General features: G+C 37.0%; 1 protein-coding gene across 1 annotated transcript in view; it reads left to right on the top strand.

Moving 5' to 3' along the window:
• The first annotated feature begins 8,780 nt into the window (after positions 1-8,780).
• The window catches only part of LOC127435616 (cryptochrome-2-like), a 40,869-nt gene continuing 22,996 nt past the window's right edge, over positions 8,781-26,653 (top strand). Inside the window, exons 1-2 of the mRNA XM_051689210.1 lie at positions 8,781-9,113; positions 11,395-11,503. Coding sequence (XP_051545170.1) covers positions 8,956-9,113; positions 11,395-11,503 — 267 coding nt within the window. The 5' untranslated portion in view covers positions 8,781-8,955. The remainder of the gene's footprint in view (positions 9,114-11,394; positions 11,504-26,653) is intronic.

The following is a 26,653-nucleotide window of genomic DNA, read 5'->3' as shown; positions in this document are numbered from 1 at the left end:
CCATGAATGAATATAATGTTGATCAAACTTGACTGTAATTGCACAAACAGGTTGTGCTACTACAGTACACTGAATTTTTGTCATAGAAAAAATGAGGAGACGACAGTAAGCTGTTTTCTGCTCAGTGGGAGGGGACTTGCTGTTGTGGCCTGCTGGTCTGGCCATCTTTTCTTTTCGCCATCTGGCTAAGCATTTCATTGTTTAGCTTCTTCCAGCATCTCCACCTGCCTCTCCATTTTTTGGAACTAGGGTGAGTAAATAATGACAGAATTTTCTTTTTTTGGGGGGGTGAACATTTTCTTTAAAGATAACATATTCTTTGTGACATTTATTCATTTGATTGACCTATGTCGTGTTTGTGCAAAAACAACAGATAAAGATGAAGCTTACAGATTGTAGAACCAGGGGATTTTCGAGGCTGGTGTTCTAAGAGGAGGCTAATTTATCTAAACAACAACCATCCAACTTATCGTCTCCGATGTCTACATTTCAGTTCCAACACGTATTCTTGTTTTGAGGTAGATGAAGGATGAGTCATCTGAAACCGTTCTTAGAACTAGAAATGCACTCTGCTCATTTGCTACTGATGAAGTCATAATTACAGAGCTCTTGCTGTGCAGTCGCCAGACATCACCTCCATGATATCTGACTAATATTTAAAGGTACAGTTCATGCAAGAATTAAAAATCTTGTCATATTTTCACCCTCATGTCATTCCATGCCTGCATGAAGGAATTTCTTCCATAGAACACAAGAGGACATGTTAAGCCGTATGTTAGTCACAGTCACCATTTACTCTCACTGTATGAAAAAAGATGCACTGAAAGTGAATGGTGACTGAGACTAAAATTCAGCTTAACATCTCCTCTTATGTTCCACGGAAGAAGAAAAGCCATACAGGTTTAGAAAAACATTAGGGTGAGCGAATCATGACAGAATTTCCATTTTCTGGTGAACTATCCCTTTAAACCAATGGAAAACGTTGTTGCAAACCACAGTTCTGAATCAGTGCGCACAGATGGTCACTGCCTTCAAACACTTTGTGCAACATCAATCTTGCAGACATGACATTTGACCTCCTCCCGGCACCTTTTTGAAAGATTACTTTAGAAAGCGATTTTCAAGAAAACAGAACAACCTGATGTATTTCAGTCTTAAAAAAATTCAGAGAGATTAAAAGCAGACTGCACCTGCACCTGGTATTGACAGTGTGAAAAATATCCTAGGTATTTATATATATATATATATATATATATATATATATATATATATATATATATATATATATATATACTTTCTGCATTTAACAGCATACCATCTCCAACACTAAACATAGACCTTATTGGTCATTAGTGGTGCTTACTAAGGCTAAATTTTTGCAATTTTTACCTGGTACATGATAAAAAGGGGAAAAGATCCCATAGGTTGAAGGAGGAAGCACAGTCATATCTAACGACCAGAATAGAGACTAGAGTTAGGCTTTTTTTACTTGGTCCAGTAAGCAACCACATAGCAATGCGCTAAAAACCCTCATAACACCCTAGCGGCGACTTTTGCACAATGCACAGACAAGCACCACTTACATTTCCTTCAGAAAATATAAAAATCTAGTTTATCTAGCTCATTACATACCTTAAAGAATAATTGCTTAAGAAAACTAACCGTTCATGTCACAAAGCAAGGATATTTTGGGCAATTTTGTATATACATACAACACAAGTATCTACAAAACATTCAAGCATTTCTCAAAATAAACAAATTCCCTTAGCTGATTTAGTACAAGTAGGTATAGCTGCAGGCCCAAGACCTCCAGATGGGGGTGGGGTCTCCAAAAGAGGGCGGGGTTACCATAGAAGGGGCGGGGTTATTCCAAAAGGAGGTTGTGCCAACTCCAAAAGCCAGGCCCCGTCACTTCCATTCACGGTTAAGGTTAGGAAAGGGGTTAGGTACGATGTACGTTAATCCGTTACTTACTATGCAATGTTCGTCTTACGTCTGTCATTTTGACGAATCTTTTGTGCTTCCTTCAACATCATATTGTTTTGTTTGTGAATGAATCTGTGTTTTCTGAGCAAAAGGTAGCAAATCTTTCAGTTCTGTTTTGGCTGATAAGGACTCAGTGTTTTTAACTAATCAGCTGAATCAATTATTTAAAGGAACAGTTCACCCAAAAATGAAAATTCTTTATTTTCTCACCCTCATACCATCCCAGATGAGTATGACTTTCTTTCTTCTGCTGAACACAAACGAAGATTTTTAGAAGAATATTTAAGCTCTGTAGGTCAATGCAATGCAAGTGAATGGTGACCAAAACTTTGAAGCTCCAAAAAGCACATAAAGGCAGCATTAAAGAAATCCATATGTCTCCAGTGGTTAAATCCATGGCTATTGAAATGATCCAGTCAGTTTTGGGTGAAAGCAGACCAAAATGTAACTAATTTTTCACAATAAATCTTGACATCAGCAGTCTCCTCTTACACTTAGATCAATTCAGAAGACATTGATTAAAGCACTGGAGTCGTATGGATTACTTTTACACTGCCTTTATGTCCTTTTTGAGCTTCAAAATTCTGGTCCATTCACTTGCATTGTGAGGACCTACAGAGTGGAGATATTCTTCTAAACATCTTCTTTTGTGTTCTGCAGAAGAAAGTCATACACACCTGGGATGGCATGAGGGTGAGTAAATGATGAGAGAATTTTCATTTTTGGGTGAACTATCCCTTTAATGACTCATTACACATAGCAGATGCTTGTTTATCACCACCTACTGGTGCAAGATGTTATATGCAGTGAACGATTCGTAACGATTCTCTTTGATAAACGGAATCAAAAGAATCATGTCAGTGGGATGAAACAAAATTCACATAATCTCATCCCCTTGACAGGAGCTTGGCCCATTGACTGAAAACCCAGATAAAATGTATATTTATTTTTCTTTTCAAATGTAGCTGTTTGTTATTTGTACAATTGTTTGATTGTTTACTCATGTATTAATAAATTTAATAATTGTCTTTTAAAGGTCATTTAAGCACAGGCCTGCATTGCAGTCTTCTTGCACCATGCCAGCTCTGTTAGACATCCAATAAATCACCTCTGCGTTAACTGGCATGGACACTCGTGCCTGGCAAGACATGAATTAAACCTAATACAGCATGGGTTGACTCCACCTGTTCTTTCAGAACAACAAGCCTTAGAACCTAAAACTTAACGACTTTCATTTCAAGGATAACACTTTACAGAAAACATTCTTTTAAACCACTGCGAAAGGGCTCTTAGGGACTTGGTTCAATTTGAATGATACCATTCACTGATAGGGTTGGTATCAAATCTATTATCTTTCTAATTAAGTCACATTAAAGGATTTAACAGTGACCCATGTTAGAGGTCATTTCTCACCCATAGTTAATTAATAAATTCATATTTGCACATATCTGAGGTTGTTTACATGTTTTGAATGACATCATAACATGTTATATTATCAGTTTTAACAGTCTATTCAGTGGATTTCTTTGTGTGCTACAAAGAAAATAAATACTTTTATTGCTTATGATATTCTCTAAGCCCATTTATGTCAAAATGTTGAGAATAAAGATTTAAAAAATCTGTATAGCTGGTTAAAAGATCATGTGCAACCATCAAATACCTTGGTATAATAATAAAATGACAATGTTAAATGCTAGATTAAGAGACTATCTCAGCTCTCTCTAATAAAAATCTACTTTTAGATATAGCATTACTATATAAGAAAGGAGAAGAGCCAGAGCTTGTTAATCATTTATAATGTTATGATATCAGTGAGAAACTAAAAGGCATTTAGAGTAAAAGAAATACATTTTCAAAGCTACTCCTGAAGGCATGTGCAGACTTCAGATCAATATTTAAGCGCTTTTTTACTATAAATTCTCCTCCCTGACCAGTAGGTGGCGATATGTACAAATAATGTAAATCACCATAAACAAAAGGAGAAGAATGTGAAAGTATAAGTGGAGAATTATAGTAAAAAAAACACTTAAATATTGATCTGTTTATCAACCACACCTATTATATTGCTTCTGAATATATAGATTTAACCACAGGAGTCATATGGATTACTTTTATGCTGCCTTTATATGCTTTTTGGACCTTCAAATTTCTGGCCACCATTCACTTGCATTGTATGGACCTACAGAGCAGAAATATACTTCTAAAAATCTTTGTTTGTGTTCTGCAGAAGAAAGAAAGTCATACACATCTGGGATGGCATGAGGGTGAGTAAATGATGAGAGAATTTTCATTTTTAGGTGAACTATCTCTCTAAAGCCACTGAGATATAGTGAATTGTGACAACATCCCTTTGTGACCACTGGCACAGTTTTATATATTTTTCTATTTTTTGGCTATTGCACAAGGTATTTATTTATTTTTATTCTATTTGCAGCATGGGACACCTTATAACTATTTGGAGAGTCAGTCAGCTCCATTAAGACAGTTGTAAAATAATTTTTGACTTTGACTGATTTTGTGTAATAAAAAACGGATTACTCTGCGAGATAACTCTCTGATATCACTACATACACCAGGAGTTTTGAGGGCTTATTGCAGAGCAGGTTTCTGCTTGTCAGCGACTTTGCCTTCACTTGTCAGTGATCAAATTTAGAGCCTTTAACACCCAGAATTTTATCAGGCCATTCATAACAAATGTCTGGAATATCCGCCAATTCAATCTAGACTTACCATTATTGATCAAAGCACATGACATTTCTGAAATTGGATTGGTCGTCCTGAAAAATAAATAACAAATGAGTGTGAGCCTTAGTTTTATGTCCTCTGCCCAATTTTTAAGCATGCCATGTCTAAGGCCCTTTAATAATTGGTGATTTAGGCAAGCAACTGGGGTGAAACAAAAAGGGCATTGTTTAAAAACAATAACTACAAAAATCTTGATTTTACCATACATAAGAAAACACTGTGTTTATTAATGTGACTGAATTTTAAACCATAACATAATAACTCAATAACTCCTACTCTGAATGCCAGAGCCCTTGATGTGGGTACTCTGAAGGGAACATGCCATTACTGTATGGAGGGTACATAAAAAGATTCATTGTAACACTTTCTTTTGAAACGACTTCCAGCGGCTTCCCCTTCAAGGGCGCAAAAAGGCCGTTTGGAAGGACATGGTTAATTAATAAACTTGAGAAATAGTTGTTAAGTTTATTTAAAATCTGATCTTATAGCGTCCTCTAGTGGCTAGGACTCTGAAAACGTGGATGATGACGTTCGTGTGCTCACGTACGTGTCAGGGTTAAAGGTTACACATTAGTTCATGACTGTGCCAGTGGGCTAAGCCAGTTACTATTATTATTATAATAATTTAACTGTCCTAAAACGTGCATACAGTGGCAATGAATAACATGCTATTTATTAATGAATATAAAATGTTTGCCCACATTAATTACAGAACAAGAAATAACTCACAGTGTCACTGTAATAATATATAATTATATATAATACTATAATATAATAGTATGTAATATCAGAAAATTATTTTAAGAAATGCTTAAAACCCTTAAAAACATTATAATATATACAGCCAGTCAAAAGTTTGAACACACTTGATTTATTTCTCGTGATATTAGCCTTTTGATCTAAGGCTTGAAGATATGCTAAAATGAATTATATAAATAGGCTATAAATTGTGTCTATGAATGTGTTTCGCAAGGAAACTGAAATCTAATTTCTTATATAGTTGCCAGTACACATGAAGGAATTTCTTCAATAATGTTTAAAAAGTATCTTAGGTTGGCACCTCATAAAGCTGGTTGAGAGAATGCCTACAGTGTGCAAAGCTGTGATCATTTGTATTATGTCATAGTTTTGATGGCTTTACTGTTATTTTCTAATATGGAAAATTGTAATAATAAAGAATGAATAAATAATAAACTTTTGACTGGTAGTGTATATAATAGTATAGACTTTATAGAAATAAATTACAACATACATTTTATAATTAATTGTAATTCATATATATATATATATATATATATATATATATATATATATATATATATATATATATATATATATATACATTATATAGAATATACACTGGCGGCCAAAAGTTTGGAATAATGTACAGATTTTGCTCTTATGGAATGAATTGGTACTTTTATTCACCAAAGTGGCATTCAGCTGATCACAATGTATAGTCAGGACATTAATAACATGAAAAATTACTATTACAATTTGAAATAAATATTCAGAACTTCTTGAAACTACTTCGAAGAGTTTTCATCAAAAAAATCCTCCACGTGCTGCAATAACAGCTTTGCAGATCCTTGACATTCTAGCTGTCAGTTTGTCCAGATACTCAGTGACATTTCACCCCACACTTCCTGTAGCACTTGCCATAGATGTGGCTGTCTTTATCGGGTACTTCTCACACACCTTACAGTCTAGCTGATCCCACAAAATCTCAATGGGGTTAAGATCCATAACACTCTTTTCCAATTATCTGTTGTCCAATGTCTGTGTTTCTTTGCCCACTCTAACCTTTTCTTTTTGTTTTTCTGTTTCAAAAGTGGCTTTTTCTTTGCAATTCTTCCCATAAGTCCTACAACCCTGAGTCTCCTCTTTACTGTTGTACATGAAACTGGTGTTGAGCGGGTAGAATTCAATGAAGCTGTCAGCTGAGGACATGTGAAGAGTATATTTCTCAAACTAGAGACTCTGATGTACTTATCCTCTTGTTTAGTTGTGCATCTGTCCTTCCACATCTCTTTCTGTCCTTGTTAGAGCCAGTTGTCCTTTGTCTTTGAAGACTGTAGGTGTACACCTTTGTATGAAATCTTTGTTTTTTTGGCAATTTCAAGCATTGTATAGCCTTCATTCCTCAAAACAATGATTGACTGACGAGTATCTAGAGAAAGCGGTTTCTTTATTGCCATTTTTGACCTAATATTGACCTTAAGACATGCCAGTCTATTGCATACTGTAGCAACTCAAAAACAAAGACAATGTTAAGCTTCATTTAACGAGCCAAACAGCTTTCAACTGTGTTTGATACAATGGCAAGTGATTTTCTAATACCAAATAACAATTTAGCATGATTACTCAAGGATAAGGTGTTGGAGTGATGGCTGCTGGAAATGGGGCCTGTCTAGATTTAATCAAAAATGACTTTTTTTCAAATAGTGATGGTGCTGTTTTTTTACATCACTAATGTCCTGACTATACTTTGTGATCAGTTGAATGCCACTTTGGTGAATTAAAGTACCAATTTCCTTCCAAAACAGCAAAATCTGTACATTATTCCAAACTTTTGGCTGCCAGTGTATTTATTTTACTTTTTATTTTATTTTATTATTCATAAAAGCCAGTTAAATAATATAAATACTGTAACTAACAGATGTATAACTACTGAATTATAGTTTTTCCGTCTATTCTTTCAAACAAACCACAAGTATACAAAAATAAAAGAAAAAAGAAATATATGTAGAAACATATACAAATATATATATATATAACAATAAACAACTTAATATTGTAATATATGATACAAATTATTCTCAGTATTATTTATTCTGGCGAATTCCCATCTTTTTATATCCACATTATTTACAAAAACACATTTAGAGAGGTTAAAACATTGGGTCATGGATGGGTCACGAACTTTGAACTTTGTTTTCGTACGTCTCATTTAATGTCTGCAATATGAAAAACTACCATGAGGGGGCGCAAAACTCCAATCAAATGCAATACAAATGCGTTGCTTCAGATTATGGCAGTAAAACAATTAAAAACTCACCAGGTATCCACAATTGCATTATTTTATTTATTTCATTGCCATACGAACATACAAAAGAAGTATTGATACATAGTCAAATTAATAGCATAATTAACGTGAAAATAGTCTTACATAAACAGCAGATCCTTTACATGCTTTCAGTGCTTTTTTTTTTTCGTAAATGCTTACATATTATTTGGTTTACTAAGAGCATATTTGTCTTGTAAATATGGTATTTTCTGAGTAAAATAATTTACGGTACTAATTATTGTTCTTTACCATTCAAATCATCTTTAAAATACTATATGACTTCAAAAATACACAGATTGTTTTTTTTGTTTTTGTTTTGTTTTTTGTTTTTTTATCACACATCTCAATTTTCTCTCAATATAGGTTTCCAAATCCTTCCAAAACAATTTAACATAAAGACAATGGTAAAACATGATGTTTTTTTTGTTTGTTTGTTTGTTTGTTTTTTGTTTTGTTTTGTTTGTTTTGTTTGTTTTGTTTTGTTTTTCACAGAATTCGCAAGCGTACAGTATGAACTGTTCAGTTCCTTGTTTCCTAGATATGTTTAACCGGATAAATCCTAAGCAATATTTTGAATGATACTTCTTTAACTTTGTTATTGATACAATGCATTGTGTATTTTCCATGCTTTTTCCCAAGATATACTTTCAAATAGCAATTCCATTATTAATAATGTCAATATACAGTATGCATTTCCCATTCTCGTCCTGTGATAATCAGGGGTTTTCCGTACATATTTTATAACAACTTGCGGCAATGTGGATGTGACTGTGCAAAATCTATCTCTAGTCACGTTCAGGTTTTTTTTTTTTTTTTTTTTTACCAGTTGCGTGAACTGATGTCATAACCTGACGATTATTTGCCATGAACACGACTAACAACACACCAGAGAAACGTGACGGGGCTGGATCTCCAACGTGGAGCTGAACCAATAGTAGCTCGCGAGCTCAAGTCACTCATTCTCATAGTCCGTACACGTGTCACTTCTACCCAATGGACGCGGGAAGAGGCGGGAAATGATTGCGTCTGGTGTAGCTGTTCGTAATCTCAAACTTCAGACAGAGAGAGACATTATGTGGCTAGTGAACGACTGAAATTGGGGATTATTTATCGTCTGGACGACCGTCGACTTTCATATGATGGAGTAAAGCGCAATTATGGTGGTGAATTCCGTGCACTGGTTTCGCAAAGGACTGCGGTTGCATGATAATCCGGCTTTGCAGGAAGCTCTAAATGGCGCGGATACTGTACACTGTGTTTATATTTTGGACCCTTGGTTCGCAGGTTTGGCCAATGTGGGAGTCAACAGATGGAGGTTAGTTTAGCGGCCTGATTTGTATAGATATAGTAATTTTCTGTCTGGTTGTAGTGCAATTCCATAGGGGAGATATGGTGGCGGGTAACTACGCAACTGTGTACTGCACAGACGCCGTGATGTTTTGGCCTCGCGTGCGCCAACATACGTACATGGTAGCCGGTGATCTGATATGTCATTCAAAATAATTTTGCGTACAAAATATATCATTTAAACACGCAAGATAAATTACTGGATTTAATGTTACCCATATTTCATAGAAATCTTAAAAAATATAAAATGTCGCGCAATTATACAATCCCGTAAAGGGCCCAATTGTTGTTTACAGTGCGTGAGGAAACTTTTTAAGTCAAATGGGCACTTCGTTTATAACCGTTAAAAACAGTCCAACTGAGTTTAAAAAAAAATATATATATATATTTAAACCAATAAGCGATAAATGCATTGACAGTCAATGCGAACTGATGTACACTTATGGTGGTGCCGTGACTACTGAGTTCCAGCTAACGGGCTAACCGCAGCCAGGCGTTTTGCTCACGCCCTCTTGATCACTTGTGTTTTATATAACACCTAAAATTACTTATTGCATTATTGCGTCATTGATTTTAACGCGGGTGTCTCCTTGAACTCGAACGTGCGAGCTGGCGCGCGCCGTTTGTACACTGAAATAAAAAGAACGCGTGTGTAAAAGATTGGAGTTTCAATAGCGCGAGTCACGTGATGGAGAGGTTCTGTTTCACGTGTATTGTCTTGTCGGACATACTGTTTGAATAAAAACCAGGAATTATTCAAAAAATATTTTGTATACAACATTTGTAGGAATTAAGGAACGCAGTTAACCCAGGTCCCCTGTCAAACGTTTGAATTCATAAATTAATTTACTGTGTGCAGCTTGAGTGTGAGCATACATGTCTGCTTGTAGAACAATAAATAACAACTATTGTGATGATGATTCATGCAGAATCAATACATTATAAGAGTTAAAGTGTGAGTAATGTATTTCAAAATTAATTGGTATGTAATTAATTAATTGGCCTCATAAATGGTATGTTAGGAACAGATAACTAGAGTAGCCTTTGTTAGAGGTTGTATAGTATTGAGATAATAATGTATATCATCCATTGAAAACTATTGAAATCATTAACAACCAATGAACATCAGTGCATGATTTAATAATAATAATAAAAACAGGTTATGTTATACTTAAAGGAACAGAACACCTAGGTGTGATATCAAGGATAGCTGTTGCTTTCTAAGGAATAACTTCTGTTAATTACTTGTAAGGTCACAGCTAGGGCTGGGTATTGATACAGATTTCCCGATTCGATTCCGATTCACAAGCTTTTGATTCAATTTAAATTCGATATTGATTCATATGGGTATTTTTTTAGCTATAATGTCCCTTTTGATTACATATGAAATAAATTCTCTCCCAGCTAATGCTGTTAATTATAGAGTGGTCCTGCTAACTAGGCACATTACGAAAATATAAATTTTACTAATTATATTAATTATAGTTTTTTTTATCATTTTGGTTACATTTTAGCTTTTAAAAAATGAACGAATCAATGTATTTAATCAAGAAATATGATATTATATTGCAATATATTATATATATATTTTTTACATGTGTATTATTTAATTGCATATTTTGTACAATTTACAGGTATTACATTGATTTGTTGAAAAACCGGTATTGTTTCTTTAAGGCAACCCTGCATTTTTGTAAACCGTGTCTTTAAATTAACGCATGTTAACGAGAGAAGCTCAAATGACTTTATCTCATCTGTGCTATGTTCTAAATGGTATTAAAAGAGACATTATTCATTGACAAATCGGTTGCGTGGATCTTGTCTTTGGACATGCATTACATGGAACAACTTTTACTCTCAACACACACACAGTGAAAGGATCTTGCTGCTAAATACCGCACCACTATACTACACAATTACTATCTATTTTCATTTACCAGCCAGTTGCCAAATATTTACATTTTTAGTCGCATAGTGCGAAGTTTGGTTGCAAATGCGAGTGATTTCCTCTCATTGTAGTGGAGGGTTGCGCATTGAAGTAAAAGATCGATCTTGGAGTTTAAAAATCAAGATGCATTGGAAAAATCTATATTTTTACCCACCCCTCACTGCGCAAGTATGTAATGTCACTAAGTTTTTATGTAGAGAGAGATGCATATGCCTTTGAATATCAATCTCAATATTTCACATACATTTAGTGTATCATATTTTATTCACCATATAATTATAATAAACTTTCTCCCCAACAGATTTTTATTAGAGTCTTTAGAGGATTTAGATACAAGTTTAAGAAAACTGAATTCAAGACTCTTTGTGGTGCGAGGACAGCCAACGGATGTGTTCCCCAGACTTTTCAAGGTCAGTACGACTACAGACATATGTCTTATTTTGGCTTTTAATATCTAAACATTTATGTCCAGTAAATTTTAAATAAGGAACAGTTGTTTGTAAGTCCAAGACTTATGTTTGTGTGCCTGAAGCAAGCCTTATAAAATACATTTTAAAATTTTAATATGATTTGGTTTATGGCATACAAATATTTCGGAATGATGTGTGGAATTAGTGTTGCACTTTAAGTTTAATGAAGCCAAAATGCCATTGTTGTTACTACTTAAAATCAAATTAAACAATTAAAATGGGATCTCCTACAAACAGTTAACAAAGCTTTCAGAATCTTTCTATATTTTTGTATCATTTATTTTTTGCTAAAAGTCTCATCTAAAACCAAGATTTGTTGTAGTAACAATAATTGTTGTAACAATGGCACTTTGGTGAAAACTATAGTTCCTATGTGATGGTAATTTTAAGGCAACTGGCCAGCTGGGTGTGGTGACTGACTGCAGGCCTACCACAGGATCAGTCTGATGAATGTTCTCAAAGTAATGGACTAATCAACATTGTTAATTTTCCAGTGTTGCCCATGTGGCATCCGGCATAATGAGTCCAACGTGACGGTGGTGTTGTTGGGTTTAATCACAGCCTGAGTTGTCTGCCACTCTCTCAATGACTGTCAACTGTATTTGTTTGTGTTCTATAAAAAGACAACATAGCCTGCATGGAGGCTGCTTAACCTTGCTTTGTCCACTTCACCTTTGTTGGCACTGCCTGTAGTGTACCATGCTTATAAAAAACACTTCCTTGTCCTTGAGATTTACACTTGGTCATATAGAAAGAACTTTGATCATTCATTTTCAACAGCAAAACATCGCTGTGAAACAGAATGTGTATTTTTACTTTGTGTTTTAGATTGTTTTACTGTTTGTGGATTGGGGGCTTTTTTTTTTTATTATTGTTCTAGTTGCAATATTAATTTTTATTTCACAAGTATACACTTACTGAGCACTTTATTAGGAACACTAATAAAGTGCCCAATATTCAATAGCCTTCTGCTATTGAAGCCCATTCGAAGTTTGAGGTTTGACATGTTGTGCATTCTGAGATGCTATTCTGCTCACTACAATTGTACAGAGTGGTTATCTGAGTTACCGTAGCTTTTCTGTCAGCTCGAACCAGTCTGGGCTGGGTTTCCTAAAAGCATCAGAAGCTTACATTGATTATATAGACCACTGGCGCCAATGATTTCTACAGTCTAATTAGGCTTACAATGCTTTTTGGAAATGCAACCCTGGCCATTCTCCGCTGACCCCTCTTATCAGCAAGGTGTTTCCGTCTGCAGAACTACCACTCACTGGATGTTTTTTTGTTTGTTTTTGGCACCATTCTGAGTAAACTCTAGAGACAGTTGTTGTGAAAATCCCAGGAGATCAGCAGTTACAGAAATACTCAAACCAGCCCATCTGGCACCAAAAATCATGCCATGGTCTAAATCACTGAGATCATGTTTTTCCCCATTCTGATGGTTGATGTGAACATTACCTGAAGCATTACCTGTAGGTGTACAGGTCTTCCTAATAAAGTGCTTAGTAAAATATGTAGCCTAACTATTAAAGTTGAAGTGTGTAACTGTTCCCATGTTAAAATACTGTGTCCTATCCCAGCTTAATATGCAGAGGCAATTAAGTGAGCCATTTGTATGTTGATATCCTTAAAAACTGAAAACACTGTGCAGGGCTGTACAGTACTGATGCAAGTGAGAACTGGCAGCTGAACTTTTGAGCTAATACATTACCATCAGAATAAAAACACCCTAATGCATCTCATCTTATAAACAATATACTTAAAAGTACTTTTGTACTAGCTATTTTTAGATTAAAAGTGCTGTTTTCTTACTCTCGTATGGCTGAGAGCCCACTCTCTTTCATTCACGTGCATACATAGAGTGTACAGAAAACAATTTAAAAACGGCAAATACGAACATAAAAACAGACATCTTCAATAAAGAATGTGATTTAGTTTGTGCACATCATATAAAATGTAATGTTAATGCTTTATAACTTTCATGAATATAATAAACAAGTATTACTGCAGTATACATTGCTTAACATACTATTAGTTAAAACTTAAAATGTATGAAAATTCTGACAACCAAAGTATACTTTGGCCTAAACATTTAACAGTTTAAAAAAAAAAAACTCTGACTGTGCCCTTTAAAATTTTAATTTTGGTGCACGAGCACTTCTAAACAAAAATGTTAGTGTAGAGCCCTGCATTATGTCTCTGTGGCACAATAAAATAAATTTTATATATATATATATGTATATACAGGTGCATCTCAATAAATTAGAATGTCATGGAAAAGTTCATTTATTTCAGTAATTCAACTCAAATTGTGAAGCTCGTGTATTAAATAAATTCAATGCACACAGACTGAAGTAGTTTAAGTCTTTGGTTCTTTTAATTGTGATGATTTTGGCTCACATTTAACAAAAACCCACCAATTCACTATCTCAAAAAATTAGAATACATCATAAGACCAATAAAAAAAAAACATTTTTAGTGAATTGTTGGCCTTCTGGAAAGTATGTTCATTTACTGTATATGTACTCAATACTTGGTAGGGGCTCTTTTTGCTTTAATTACTGCCTCAATTTGGCATGGCATGGAGGTGATCAGTTTGTGGCACTGCTGAGGTGGTATGGAAGCCCAGGTTTCTTTGACAGTGGCCTTCAGCTCATCTGCATTTTTTGGTCTCTTGTTTCTCATTTTCCTCTTGACAATACCCCATAGATTCTCTATGGGGGTCAGGTCTGGTGAGTTTGCTGGCCAGTCAAGCACACCAACACCACGGTCATTTAACCAACTTTTGGTGCTTTTGGCAGTGTGGGCAGGTGCCAAATCCTGCTGGAAAATGAAATCAGCATCTTTAAAAAGCTGGTCAGCAGAAGGAAGCATGAAGTGCTCCAAAATGTCTTGGTAAACGGGTGCAGTGACTTTGGTTTTCAAAAAACACAATGGACCAACACCAGCAGATGACATTGCACCCCAAATCATCACAGACTGTGGAAACTTAACACTGGACTTCAAGCAACTTGGGCTATGAGCTTCTCCACCCTTCCTCCAGACTCTAGGACCTTGGTTTCCAAATGAAATACAAAACTTGCTCTCATCTGAAAAGAGGACTTTGGACCACTGGGCAACAGTTCTTCTTCTCCTTAGCCCAGGTAAGACGCCTCTGACGTTGTCTGTGGTTCAGGAGTGGCTTAACAAGAGGAATACGACAACTGTAGCCAAATTCCTTGACATGTCTGTGTGTGGTGGCTCTTGATGCCTTGACCCCAGCCTCAGTCCATTCCTTGTGAAGTTCACCCAAATTCTTGAATTGATTTTGCTTGACAATCCTCATAAGGCTGTGGTTCTCTCGGTTGGTTGTGCATCTTTTTCTTCCACACTTTTTCCTTCCACTCAACTTTCTGTTAACATGCTTGGATACAGCACTCTGTGAACAGCCAGCTTCTTTGGCAATGAATGTTTGTGGCTTACCCTCCTTGTGAAAGGTGTCAATGATTGTCTTCTGGACAACTGTCAGATCAGCAGTCTTCCCCATGATTGTGTAGCCTAGTGAACCAAACTGAGAGACCATTTTGAAGGCTCAGAAAACCTTTGCAGGTGTTTTGAGTTGATTAGCTGATTGGCATGTCACCATATTCTAATTTTTTGAGATAGTGAATTGGTGGGTTTTTGTTAAATGTGAGCCAAAATCATCACAATTAAAAGAACCAAAGACTTAAACTACTTCAGTCTGTGTGCATTGAATTTATTTAATACACGAGTTTCACAATTTGAGTTGAATTACTGAAATAAATGAACTTTTCCACGACATTCTAATTTATTGAGATGCACCTGTGTGTGTGTGTATATATACAGGTGCATCTCAATAAATTAGAATGTCGTGGAAAAGTTCATTTATTTCAGTAATTCAACTCAAATTGTGAAACTCGTGTATTAAATAAATTCAATGCACACAGACTGAAGTAGTTTAAGTCTTTGCTTCTTTTAATTGTGATGATTTTGGCTCACATTTAACAAAAACCCACCAATTCACTATCTCAAAAAATTAGAATATGGTGACATGCCAATCAGCTAATCAACTCAAAACACCTGCAAAGGTTTTCTGAGCCTTCAAAATGGTCTCTCAGTTTGGTTCACTAGGCTACACAATCATGGGGAAGACTGCTGATCTGACAGTTGTCCAGAAGACAATCATTGACACCTTTCACAAGGAGGGTAAGCCACAAACATTCATTGCCAAAGAAGCTGGCTGTTCACAGAGTGCTGTATCCAAGCATGTTAACAGAAAGTTGAGTGGAAGGAAAAAGTGTGGAAGAAAAAGATGCACAACCAACCAAGAGAACCACAGCCTTATGAGGATTGTCAAGCAAAATCAATTCAAGAATTTGGGTGAACTTCACAAGGAATGGACTGAGGCTGGGGTCAAGGCATCAAGAGCCACCACACACAGACGTGTCAAGGAATTTGGCTACAGTTGTCGTATTCCTCTTGTTAAGCCACTCCTGAACCACAGACAACGTCAGAGGCGTCTTACCTGGGCTAAGGAGAAGAAGAACTGTTGCCCAGTGGTCCAAAGTCCTCTTTTCAGATGAGAGCAAGTTTTGTATTTCATTTGGAAACCAAGGTCCTAGAGTCTGGAGGAAGGGTGCAGAAGATGATAGCCCAAGTTGCTTGAAGTCCAGTGTTAAGTTTCCACAGTCTGTGATGATTTGGGGTGCAATGTCATCTGCTGGTGTTGGGCCATTGTGTTTTTTGAAAACCAAAGTCACTGCACCCGTTTACCAAGAAATTTTGGAGCACTTCATGCTTCCTTCTGCTGACCAGCTTTTTAAAGATGCTGATTTCATTTTCCAGCAGGATTTGGCACCTGCCCACACTGCCAAAAGCACCAAAAGTTGGTTAAATGACCATGGTGTTGGTGTGCTTGACTGGCCAGCAAACTCACCAGACCTGAACCCCATAGAGAATCTATGGGGTATTGTCAAGAGGAAAATGAGAAACAAGAGACCAAAAAATGCAGATGAGCTGAAGGCCACTGTCAAAGAAACCTGGGCTTCCATACCACCTCAGCAGTGCCACAAACTGATCATCTCCATGCCACACCGAATTGAGGCAGTAATTAAAGCATAAGGAGCCCCTACCAAGTATTGAGTACATATACAGTAAATGAACATACTTTCCAGAAGGCCAACAATTCACTAAAAATGTTTTTTTTATTGGTCTTATGATGTATTCTAATTTTTTGAGATAGTGAATTGGTGGGTTTTTGTTAAATGTGAGCCAAAATCATCACAATTAAAAGAACCAAAGACTTAAACTACTTCAGTCTGTGTGCATTGAATTTATTTAATACACGAGTTTCACAATTTGAATTGAATTACTGAAATAAATGAACTTTTCCACGACATTCTAATTTATTGAGATGCACCTGTATATATATATATAAATGTTTTGGGTAGTCTTCCACAAGCGTCTCACAATTTTGGCCCATTCCTCCAGGCAGAACTGGTATAACTGAGTCAGGTTTGTAGGCCTCCTTGCTCACACACACTTTTACAAATTTTCTGTCTGATTGAGGTCAGGGCTTTGTGATGGCCATTCCAATACCTTTGTTGTCCTTAAGACATTTTTCCAAAACTTTGTAGGTATGCCTATGGTCATTGTACATTTGGAAGACCCATTTGCGACTGAGCTTTAACTTCCTGGCTGATGTCTCGAGATGTTGCTTCAATATATCCACATAATTTTCCTTCTTCATGATGCCATATATTTTGTGAAGTGCACCAGTACCTTCTGCAGCAAAGCACCCCCACAACATGATGCCTCCACACCCATGCTTTGTAGTTGGGATGGTGTTCTTCGGCTTGCAAGCCTCACTCTTTTTCCTCCAAACCTAATGATGGTCATTATGGCCATTTTGTGTCATCAGATCAGAGAACATTTCTCCAAAAAGAAAGACCTTTGTCCCCATGTGCACTTGCAAACTGTAGTCTGGCTTATTTATGGTGGTTTTGGAGCAGTGGCTTCTTCCTTACTGAGCAGCCTTTCAGGTTGTCGATATAGGACTCGTTTTATTTTGGATATAGATAAATGTCTTCCTGTTTCCTCCAGCATCTTTACAAGGTCCTTTGCTGTTGTTCTGGGATTGATTTGCACTTTTCGCACCAAACTACTTTCATCTCTAGGAGGCAGAATGCATCTCCATCCTGAGCGGTATGATGGCTGCATGGTCCCATGGTGTTCATACTTGCGTACTATTGTTTGTACAAATGAATGTGGTACCTTCAGGTGTTTGGAAATTGCTCCCAAGGATGAACCAGACTTGTGGAGGTCCACAATTGTTTTTCTGAGGTCTTGGCTGATTTCTTTTGGTTTTCCCATGATGTCAAGCAAAGAGGCACTGCGTTTTGAAGGTAGGCCTTAAAATACATCCACAGATACACCCCCAATTCAGTACACCTCCTAACAGAAGCTAATTGTCTAAAGGCTTGACATCATTTTCTGGAATTTCCCAAGCTGCTTAAAGGCACAGTTAACTTAGTGTATGTGAACTTCTGACCCACTGGAATTGTGAGATAATCAATTAAATGTGAAACAGTCTGTCTGTAAACAATTGTTGGAAAAATTACTTGTGCTATGCACAAAGTAAATGTCCTAAACAATTTGCCAAAACTGTAGTTTGCTAATATTAAATCTGTGGAGTGGTTAAAAAATGAGTTTTAATGACTTCAATCTGACCATTGCTGTATTTTCTTTGAAATATTGATTTCTCCTGCCACTGATGTTAGATCTGTCTCTGTCAAAAATTGGTACATAAATGAGAACACTAGTGTGCAATTTATCAAGGTTATATCTTTGAAACCGAGTATATCCGCAGACTGTGTTGATGATCTCCTCTAACTTGAAAAGAAAAGAAAATGCAGGAAAGCAGAATGAATGTGGCGGAAAACACAACTTGAAGTCCATTATAATATCTATAAAGACAGCCTTCATGCTTTCAATTTGGAATTAGGCATTAACTGTCTGGAAAAAGATCTGTTAGAAATAGTAAATGCATCACTCCTTTCAGGCACATTTCCGAAGTCCCTGAAAACTGCAGTTGCCAAGCCCCTTCTTAAAAAGAGCAATCTAGATAACTCAATATTGAACAACTACAGACCAATTTCAAATATTCCTTTCATAGGCAAAATCATTGAAAAGGTTGTTTTCAATCAGCTGAACAAATTCTTAATCTCGAATGGCTACTTGGACAATTTACAGTCTGGTTTCCGACCGCATCATAGCACAGAGATGGCGCTCATAAAGATCCTTAATGATATTTGGCTAAAAACTCATTCAGACAAAATATCAGTGCTGGTTTTATTAGATCTCAGTGCTGCTTTTGACACTGTAGACCACAACATTCTCCTAGACAGATTGGAAAACTGGGTAGGGCTCTCTGGGATGGTCCTCAGCTGGTTCAGGTCATATCTAGAAGGTAGGGGTTACTATGTGAATATGGGCAACTATGAATCTGAGTGGACATCCATGATGTGTGGAGTCCCAAAAGGCTCAAATCTTGCACCGCTCCTGTTCAATGCTCCCACTAGTCCAGATTATGAAAAAGAACCAAATTGCATACCATAGCTATGCAGACAATACCCAGATCTGTCTAGCCCTATCACCAAATGACTACAGCCCCAAAGACCCTCTGTGCCCAGTGCATTGATGAAATTAACAGTTGGATGTGCCAAAACTTCCTTCAGTTAAACAATGACAAGACAGAGATCGTAGTATTTGCAACAAAGGCAAAATTCCAAAAGTGAATGCATACCTTGACTCCAAGGGCCTAAGACAAAAAAATCAAGTAAGAAATATTGGTGTCATTATGGAGTTAGACCTTAGTTTCAGTAGTCTCATCAAAGCAATAAATAAATCGGCCTACTATCATCGAAAAATATAGCCAGAATTAGATGTGTTGTGTCCAGTCAAGACTTAGAGAAACTTGTTCATGCATTCATCACCAGTAGGGTAGACTACTGCAATGGACCCCTAACCGGCCTTTCCAAAAAGACCATTAGACACCTGCAGCTCATTCAGATTGTAGCTGCCAGGATTCTCACCCAAACCAAAAAAATCTGAGCATATTACTCTAGTCCTCAGGTCTTTACACTGGCTTCCAGTTACATTTAGAATTGATTTTAAAGTACTATTACTCATATATAAATCGCTCAAGAGCCTAGGACCTAAATACATTTCAGATATGCTTGTTGAATATAAACCTAGCAGACCTCTCAGATCATTAGGATCAAGTCAGTTAGACATACAGAGCAAGGTGAGACAGCGTTTAGCTATTATGCCACCCGCAGCTGGGACCAGCTTCCAGAAGAGGTTAGATGTGCCCCAACAGTAGCCACATTTAAATCCAGACTGAAAACACATCTGTTTAGCTGTGCATTTTCTGACTGAGCATTGTGTTGCACTTATTGATTTCACTGAATCATTTTGCTTTTGTCTTTCATTTTAATTATTCTATTTAGTTCTTTTTTTATTTTTATATAACTTTTTCTCAATGTGTTTACAATTTTTAGTTATCCTCTTTAATCAGGGAAGGTTAACAGCAGTTATGGATGGTGTTAACAACTTAGTTATCCTCTGCTGTGCCAGGGAAGGTTAACAACAATTAAAGTGTGTGTTAACAGTTTTTGGTTAACTGTTTAATCAGGGAAGGTTAACAATTTAATATTATTTTTCTTATTCGTTTTAATCATTTTACATTTTTTTTAAATGTATTCTTATTTCATGTTCAAAAAAATAAATAAATTATGTATCTTGTATCTTTAAAATGTATATGTAATGCACTTTGAATTGCCATTGTGTATGAAATGTGCTATATAAATAAACTTGCCTTGCCTGTGTGTGTGTGTGTGTGTGTGTGTGTGTGTGTGTGCGCGCGCATACAGTTGAAGGCAGAAGTTTACATACACTTAGGTTGAAGTCATTAAAACTCATTTTTGAACCACTCCACAGATTTCATATTAGCAAACTATAGTTTTGGCAAGTCATTTAGGACATTTACTTAGTGCATGACATGAGTAATTTTTCCAACAATTGTTTACAGACAGACTGTTTCACTTTTAATTGACTGTATCACAATTCCAGTGGGTCAGAAGTTTACAAACACTAAGTTAACTGTGCCTTGAAGCAGCTTGGAAAATTCTAGAAAATGATGTCAAGCCTTTTGGTAATTAGCCAGTTAGCTTCTGATAGGCTAATTAGAGTCAACTGGAGGTGTACCTGTGAATGTATTTTAAGGCCTACCTTCAAACTCTGTCTTTTTGCTTGACATCATGGTAAAATCAAAAGAAATCAGCCAAGACCTCAGAAAGCAAATTGTGGATCTCCACAAGTCTGGTTCATCCTTGGGATCAATTTCCAAATGCCTGAAGGTACCACGTTCATCTGTACAAACAATATTATGCAAGTATAAACACCATGGGACCATGCAGCCATCATACCACTTAGGAAGGAGACTCATTCTGTCTCCTAGAGCTGAACGTAGTTTAGTGTGAAAAGTGCAAATCAATCCCAGAACAACAGCAAAGGGCCTTGTGAAGATGCTGGAGGAAACAGGTAGACAAGTATGTATATCCACAGTAAAACGAGTCTTATATCGACATAACCTGAAAGATGCTCAGCAAGGTAGAAACCAAAATGCTCCATAAAAAAGCCAGACTACAGTTTGCAAGTGCACACTGGGGACAAAGATCTTACTTTATGGAGAAATGTCCTCTGGTCTGATAAAACAAAAATTTAACTTTGGCCATAATGACCATTGTTATGTTTGGAGGAGAAAGGGTGAGGCTTGCAAGCCAAAGAACACCATCCCAACCGTAAAGCATGGGGGTGGCAGTATTATGTTGTGGGGGTGCTTTGCTGCAGGAAAGACTAGTACACTTCACAAAATAGATGATATTATGAGGAAGGAAAATTATGTGGATATATTAAGCAACATCTCAAGACATCAGCCAAGAAGTTAAAGCTCGGTCGCAAATGGGTCTTCCAAATGGACAATAACCCCAAGCATACCGAGCAAGGAGGCCTACAAACCTAACTCAGTTACACCAGTTCTGTCTGGAGGAATGGACCAAAATTCCAGCAACTTATTGTGAGACGCTTGTGGAAGGCTACCCAAAACGTTTGACCCAAGTTAAACAATTTAAAGGCAATGCTACCAAATACTAACAAAGGGTATGTAAACTTCTGACCCACTGGGAATGTGATGAAATAAAGAATTCTTTCTACTATTTTTCTGACATTTCACATTCTTAAAATAAAGTAGTGATCCTAACTGACCTAAGACAGGGAATGTTTTCTATGATTAAATGTCAGGAATTGTGAAAAGCTGAGTTTAAATGTATTTGGCTAAGGTGTATGTAAACCTCTGACTTCAACTATATATATATATATATATATATATATATATATATATATATATATATATATATACACACACTATATTGCCAAAAGTATTTGCTCATCTGCCTTTAGACGCATATGAACTTAAGTGACATCCCATTCTTAATCCATAGGGTTTAATATGACGTCGGCCCACCCTTTGCAGCTATAACAGCTTCAACTCTTCTGGTTTTCCACAAGGTTTAGGAGTGTGTTTATGGGAATTTTTGACCATTCTTCCAGAAGCGCATTTGTGAGGTCAGACACTGATGTTGGACAGGAAGGCCTGGCTCGCAGTCTTTGCTCTAATTCATCCCAAAGGTGCTCTGTCGGGTTGAGGTAAGGACTCTGTGCAGGCCAGTCAAGTTCTTCCACACCAAACTCGCTCATCCATGTCTTTATGGACCTTGCTTTGTGCACTGGTGCGCAGTCATGTTGGAACAGGAAGGGGCCATCCCCAAACTGTTCCCACAAAGTTGGGAGCTTGGAATTGTCCAAAATCTCTTGGTATGCTGAAGCATTCAGAGTTCCTTTCACTGGAACTAAGGGGCCAAGCCCAGCTCCTGAAAAACAACCCCACACCATAATCCCCCCTCCACCAAACTTCACAGTTGGCACAATGCAGTCAGACAAGTACCGTTCTCCTGGCAACCGGCAAACCCAGACTCGTCCATCAGATTGCCAGATGGAGAAGCGTGATTCGTCACTCCAGAGAACGCATCTCCACTGCTCTAGAGTCCAGTGATGGCGTGCTTTACACCACTGCATCCGACGCTTTGCATTGTACTTGGTGATGTATGGCTTGGATGCAGCTGCTCGGCCATGGAAACCCATTCCATGAAGCTCTCTACGCACTGTTCTTGAGCTAATCTGAAGGCCACATGAACTTGAGGTCTGTAGCGATTGACTCTGCAGAAAGTTGCCGACCTCTGCGCACTATGCGCCTCGGCATTCGCTGACCCCGCTCTGTCATTTTACGTGGCCTACCACTTCATGGCTGAGTTGCTGTCATTCCCAATTGCTTCCACTTTGTTATAATACCACTGACAGTTGACTGTGGAATATTTAGTAGCGAGGAAATTTCACGACTGGACTTGTTGCACAGGTGGCATCCTATCACAGTACCACGCTGGAATTCACTGAGCTCCTGAGAGCGGCCCATTCTTTCACAAATGTTTGTAGAAGCAGTCTGCATGCCTAGGTGCTTCATTTTATACAGTTGTGGCCATGGAAGTGATTGGAACACCTGAATTCATTTATTTGGATGGGTGAGCGAATACTTTTGGCAATATAGTGTGTGTGTATATATATATATATATATATATATATATATATACAGTGGTGTGAAAAAGTGTTTGCCCCCTTCCTGATTTCTTATTTTTTTGCATGTTTGTCACACTTAAATGTTTCAGATCATCAAACAAATTTAAATATTAGTCAAAGATAACAAGTAAACACAAAATGCAGTTTTTAAATGAAGGTTGTTATTATTAAGAGAAAACAAAATCCAAACCTACATGGCCCTGTGTGAAAAAGTGATTGCCCCCTAAACCTAATAACTGGTTGGGCCACCCTTAGCAGCAACAACTGCAATCAGGCGTTTGCGATAACTTGCAATGAGTCTTTTACAGCGTTGTGGAGGAATTTTGGCCCACTCATCTTTGCAGAATTGTTGTAATTCAGCCACATTGGAGGGTTTTCGAGCATGAACTGCCTTTTTAAGGTCATGCCACAGCATCTCAATAGGATTCAGGTCAGGACTTTGACTAGGCCACTCCAAAGTCTTCATTTTGTTTTTCTTCAGCCATTCAGAGGTGGACTTGCTGGTGTGTTTTGGATCATTGTCCTGCTGCAGAACCCAAGTTCGCTTCAGCTTGAGGTCACGAACAGATGGCCGGACATTCTCCTTCAGGATTTTTTGGTAGACAGCAGAATTCATGGTTCCATTTATCACAGCAAGTCTTCCAGGTCCTGAAGCAGCAAAACAGCCCCAGACCATCACACTACCACCACCATATTTTACTGTTGGTATGATGTTCTTTTTCTGAAATGCGGTGTTACTTTTACGCCAGATGTAATGGGACACACGCCTTCCAAAAAGTTCAACTTTTGTCTCGTCAGTCCACAGAGTATTTTCCCAAAAGTCTTGGGGATCATCAAGATGTTTTCTGGCAAAAATGAGATGAGCTTTAATGTTCTTTTTGCTCAGCAGTGGTTTTCATCTTGGAACTCTGCCATGCAGGCCATTTTTGCCCAGTCTCTTTCTTATGGTGGAGTCATGAACACTGACCTTAACTGAGGCAAGTGAGGCCTGCAGTTCTTTGGATGTTGTTGTGGGGTCTTTTGTGACCTCTTGGATGAGTCGTCGCTGCGCTCTTGGGGTAATTTTGGTCGGCCGGCCACTCCTGGGAAGGTTCACCACTGTTCCATGTTTTCGCCATTTGTGGATAATGGCTCTCACTGTGGTTCTCTGGAGTCCCAAAGCTTTAGAAATGGCTTTATAACCTTTTCCAGACTGATAGATCTCAATTACTTTCTTTCTCATTTGTTCCTGAATTTCTTTGTATCATAGTTCTTTGCATGATGTCTAGCATTTGAAGATCTTTTGGTCTACTTCACTTTGTCAGGCAGGTCCTATTTAAGTGATTTCTTGATTGAGAACAGGTGTGGCAGTAATCAGGCCTGGGTGTGGCTAGAGAAATTGAACTCAGGTGTGATAAACCACAGTTAAGTTATGTTTTAACAGGTGGGGCAAACACTTTCACACAGGGCCATGTAAGTTTGGATTTTGTTTTCCCTTAATAATAACAACCTTCATTTAAAAACTGCATTTTGTGTTTACTTGTGTTATCTTTGACTAATATTTAAACTTGTTTGATGATCTGAAACATTTAAGTGTGACAAACATGCAAAAAAAATAAGAAAACAGGAAGGGGGCAAACACTTTTTCACACCACTGTATATATATATATATTTGTCACTGTCTGATGAAAGGCCCGTATCTCAAAAAAAAAAAAAAATGTCAAAAGCATGGAAAAACTTTATCTCATAAGCTATCTTACAAAATGAATCGAAAATAACCTTTACCTTTAGGACCTGGAATTCTGTCATTACACATCTGTTAGTGAACTTTTCGATATTTTAATTGGACTTACACTGTTTTCTTATCATAGGTTCGAATGGCACATGTTCAGTCACAGACTCGAGTCTAACTGTTCGTGTTCGCAGAACTCATTTGGTAGGTTATTGATTGCTAGAGAATTTATTTTTGGATATAAACTGAGCTTTCACTTACTATTATTTGATAGAAATCAGTTTTATGACTAGGGTTTCTAGTCCGGTTGTTGAGTGGACAGTTACATTTCGAGACGTGTTTTCGGTTCCAACGCATAAATTAGTCAGAATTAGCTTTCGCAAATTTTTCGTGGTATCGCGAAGATAGAAATCTGGCAAACATATATGGCTGGTATAGTCTACTTTTTAAAGCCACCTGACATTCTGCATGCACGAATGGCTTTGGTTGTCAGGGAAATCACAGAGCCAGCACGATGTAGGCAATCTCTTCACTACACTTCAAACTAAAAAACAATAGTGTTATCTAAACAAATCTATACTTTTGGACTCCTTTCATAGTTGTACATTGTATTATATTACAATTAATTTGGGTATAGTTCAGTTATAATGTCCATTTTGCTTGCACACAGTATAATCTTTCAGGTAATGCTGTTATTCATTATGTAGGGGACCTTCTAACTTGTTAAATTACAGACAAATCAATTTTACAAATTTTTTCATCACTTTTGTGACATTTTAGATTCTTTTTAAAAAATGTTTAAATGTATTACATCAATAAATATGGTGTATTGAAATTGCATATGTTATATTGCATAAATACAATATATTGTTACATGTTTGTTGTTTACATGCCTAATTTGTACTATTTACAAGTATTTACTTATGTAGAACAAGTGCTAAAATGGTACAATCTCTTTAAACGCTGCCGGTTTATGAAAGGCTCCGGATTGCCCCGGCTGTGAACCAGTGGAGCACAGGCTCTGCACGAGAACCATCGCAATTTTGGTGGAAAAGGGCTAAAAGTGACCTTGTATAAGTATAATTTGTACAGTACGTAAAACAGTTTGGAAATTACTAGTAATGGCTCAACTTTTGTTCAGTGTCAAAATGCAAAATCGTTCTGATCCAATCATCTGACATTGTCTAAGCAGCAGTTGGTTGATTACTTTTCTGCAACTTTTTTTCACTGTATTTTAAAGGGCTAGGAACAATAAGGGGTAAGGTCAACAAATGTGCTGTCAAAAACAATTTAAATTGTTTTTTTATTATTATTCTTTTTTATTTATTTTTTTACACTAAATATACACTATATTGCCAAAAGTATTCACTCACCCATCCAAATAATTGAATTCAGGTGTTCCAATCACTTCCATGGCCACAGGTGCATAAAATGAAGCACCTAGGCATGCAGACTGCTTCTACAAACATTTGTGAAAGAATGGGCCGCTCTCAGGAGCTCAGTGAATTCCAGCGTGGTACTGTGATAGGATGCCACCTGTGCAACAAGTCCAGTCGTGAAATTTCCTCGCTACTAAATATTCCACAGTCAACTGTCAGTGGTATTATAACAAAGTGGAAGCAATTGGG

The sequence above is a fragment of the Myxocyprinus asiaticus genome, chromosome 46 (assembly GCF_019703515.2).
Source record: "Myxocyprinus asiaticus isolate MX2 ecotype Aquarium Trade chromosome 46, UBuf_Myxa_2, whole genome shotgun sequence".
Taxonomy (NCBI): domain Eukaryota; kingdom Metazoa; phylum Chordata; class Actinopteri; order Cypriniformes; family Catostomidae; genus Myxocyprinus; species Myxocyprinus asiaticus.
This window is presented reverse-complemented; position numbering and strand designations above follow the sequence as displayed.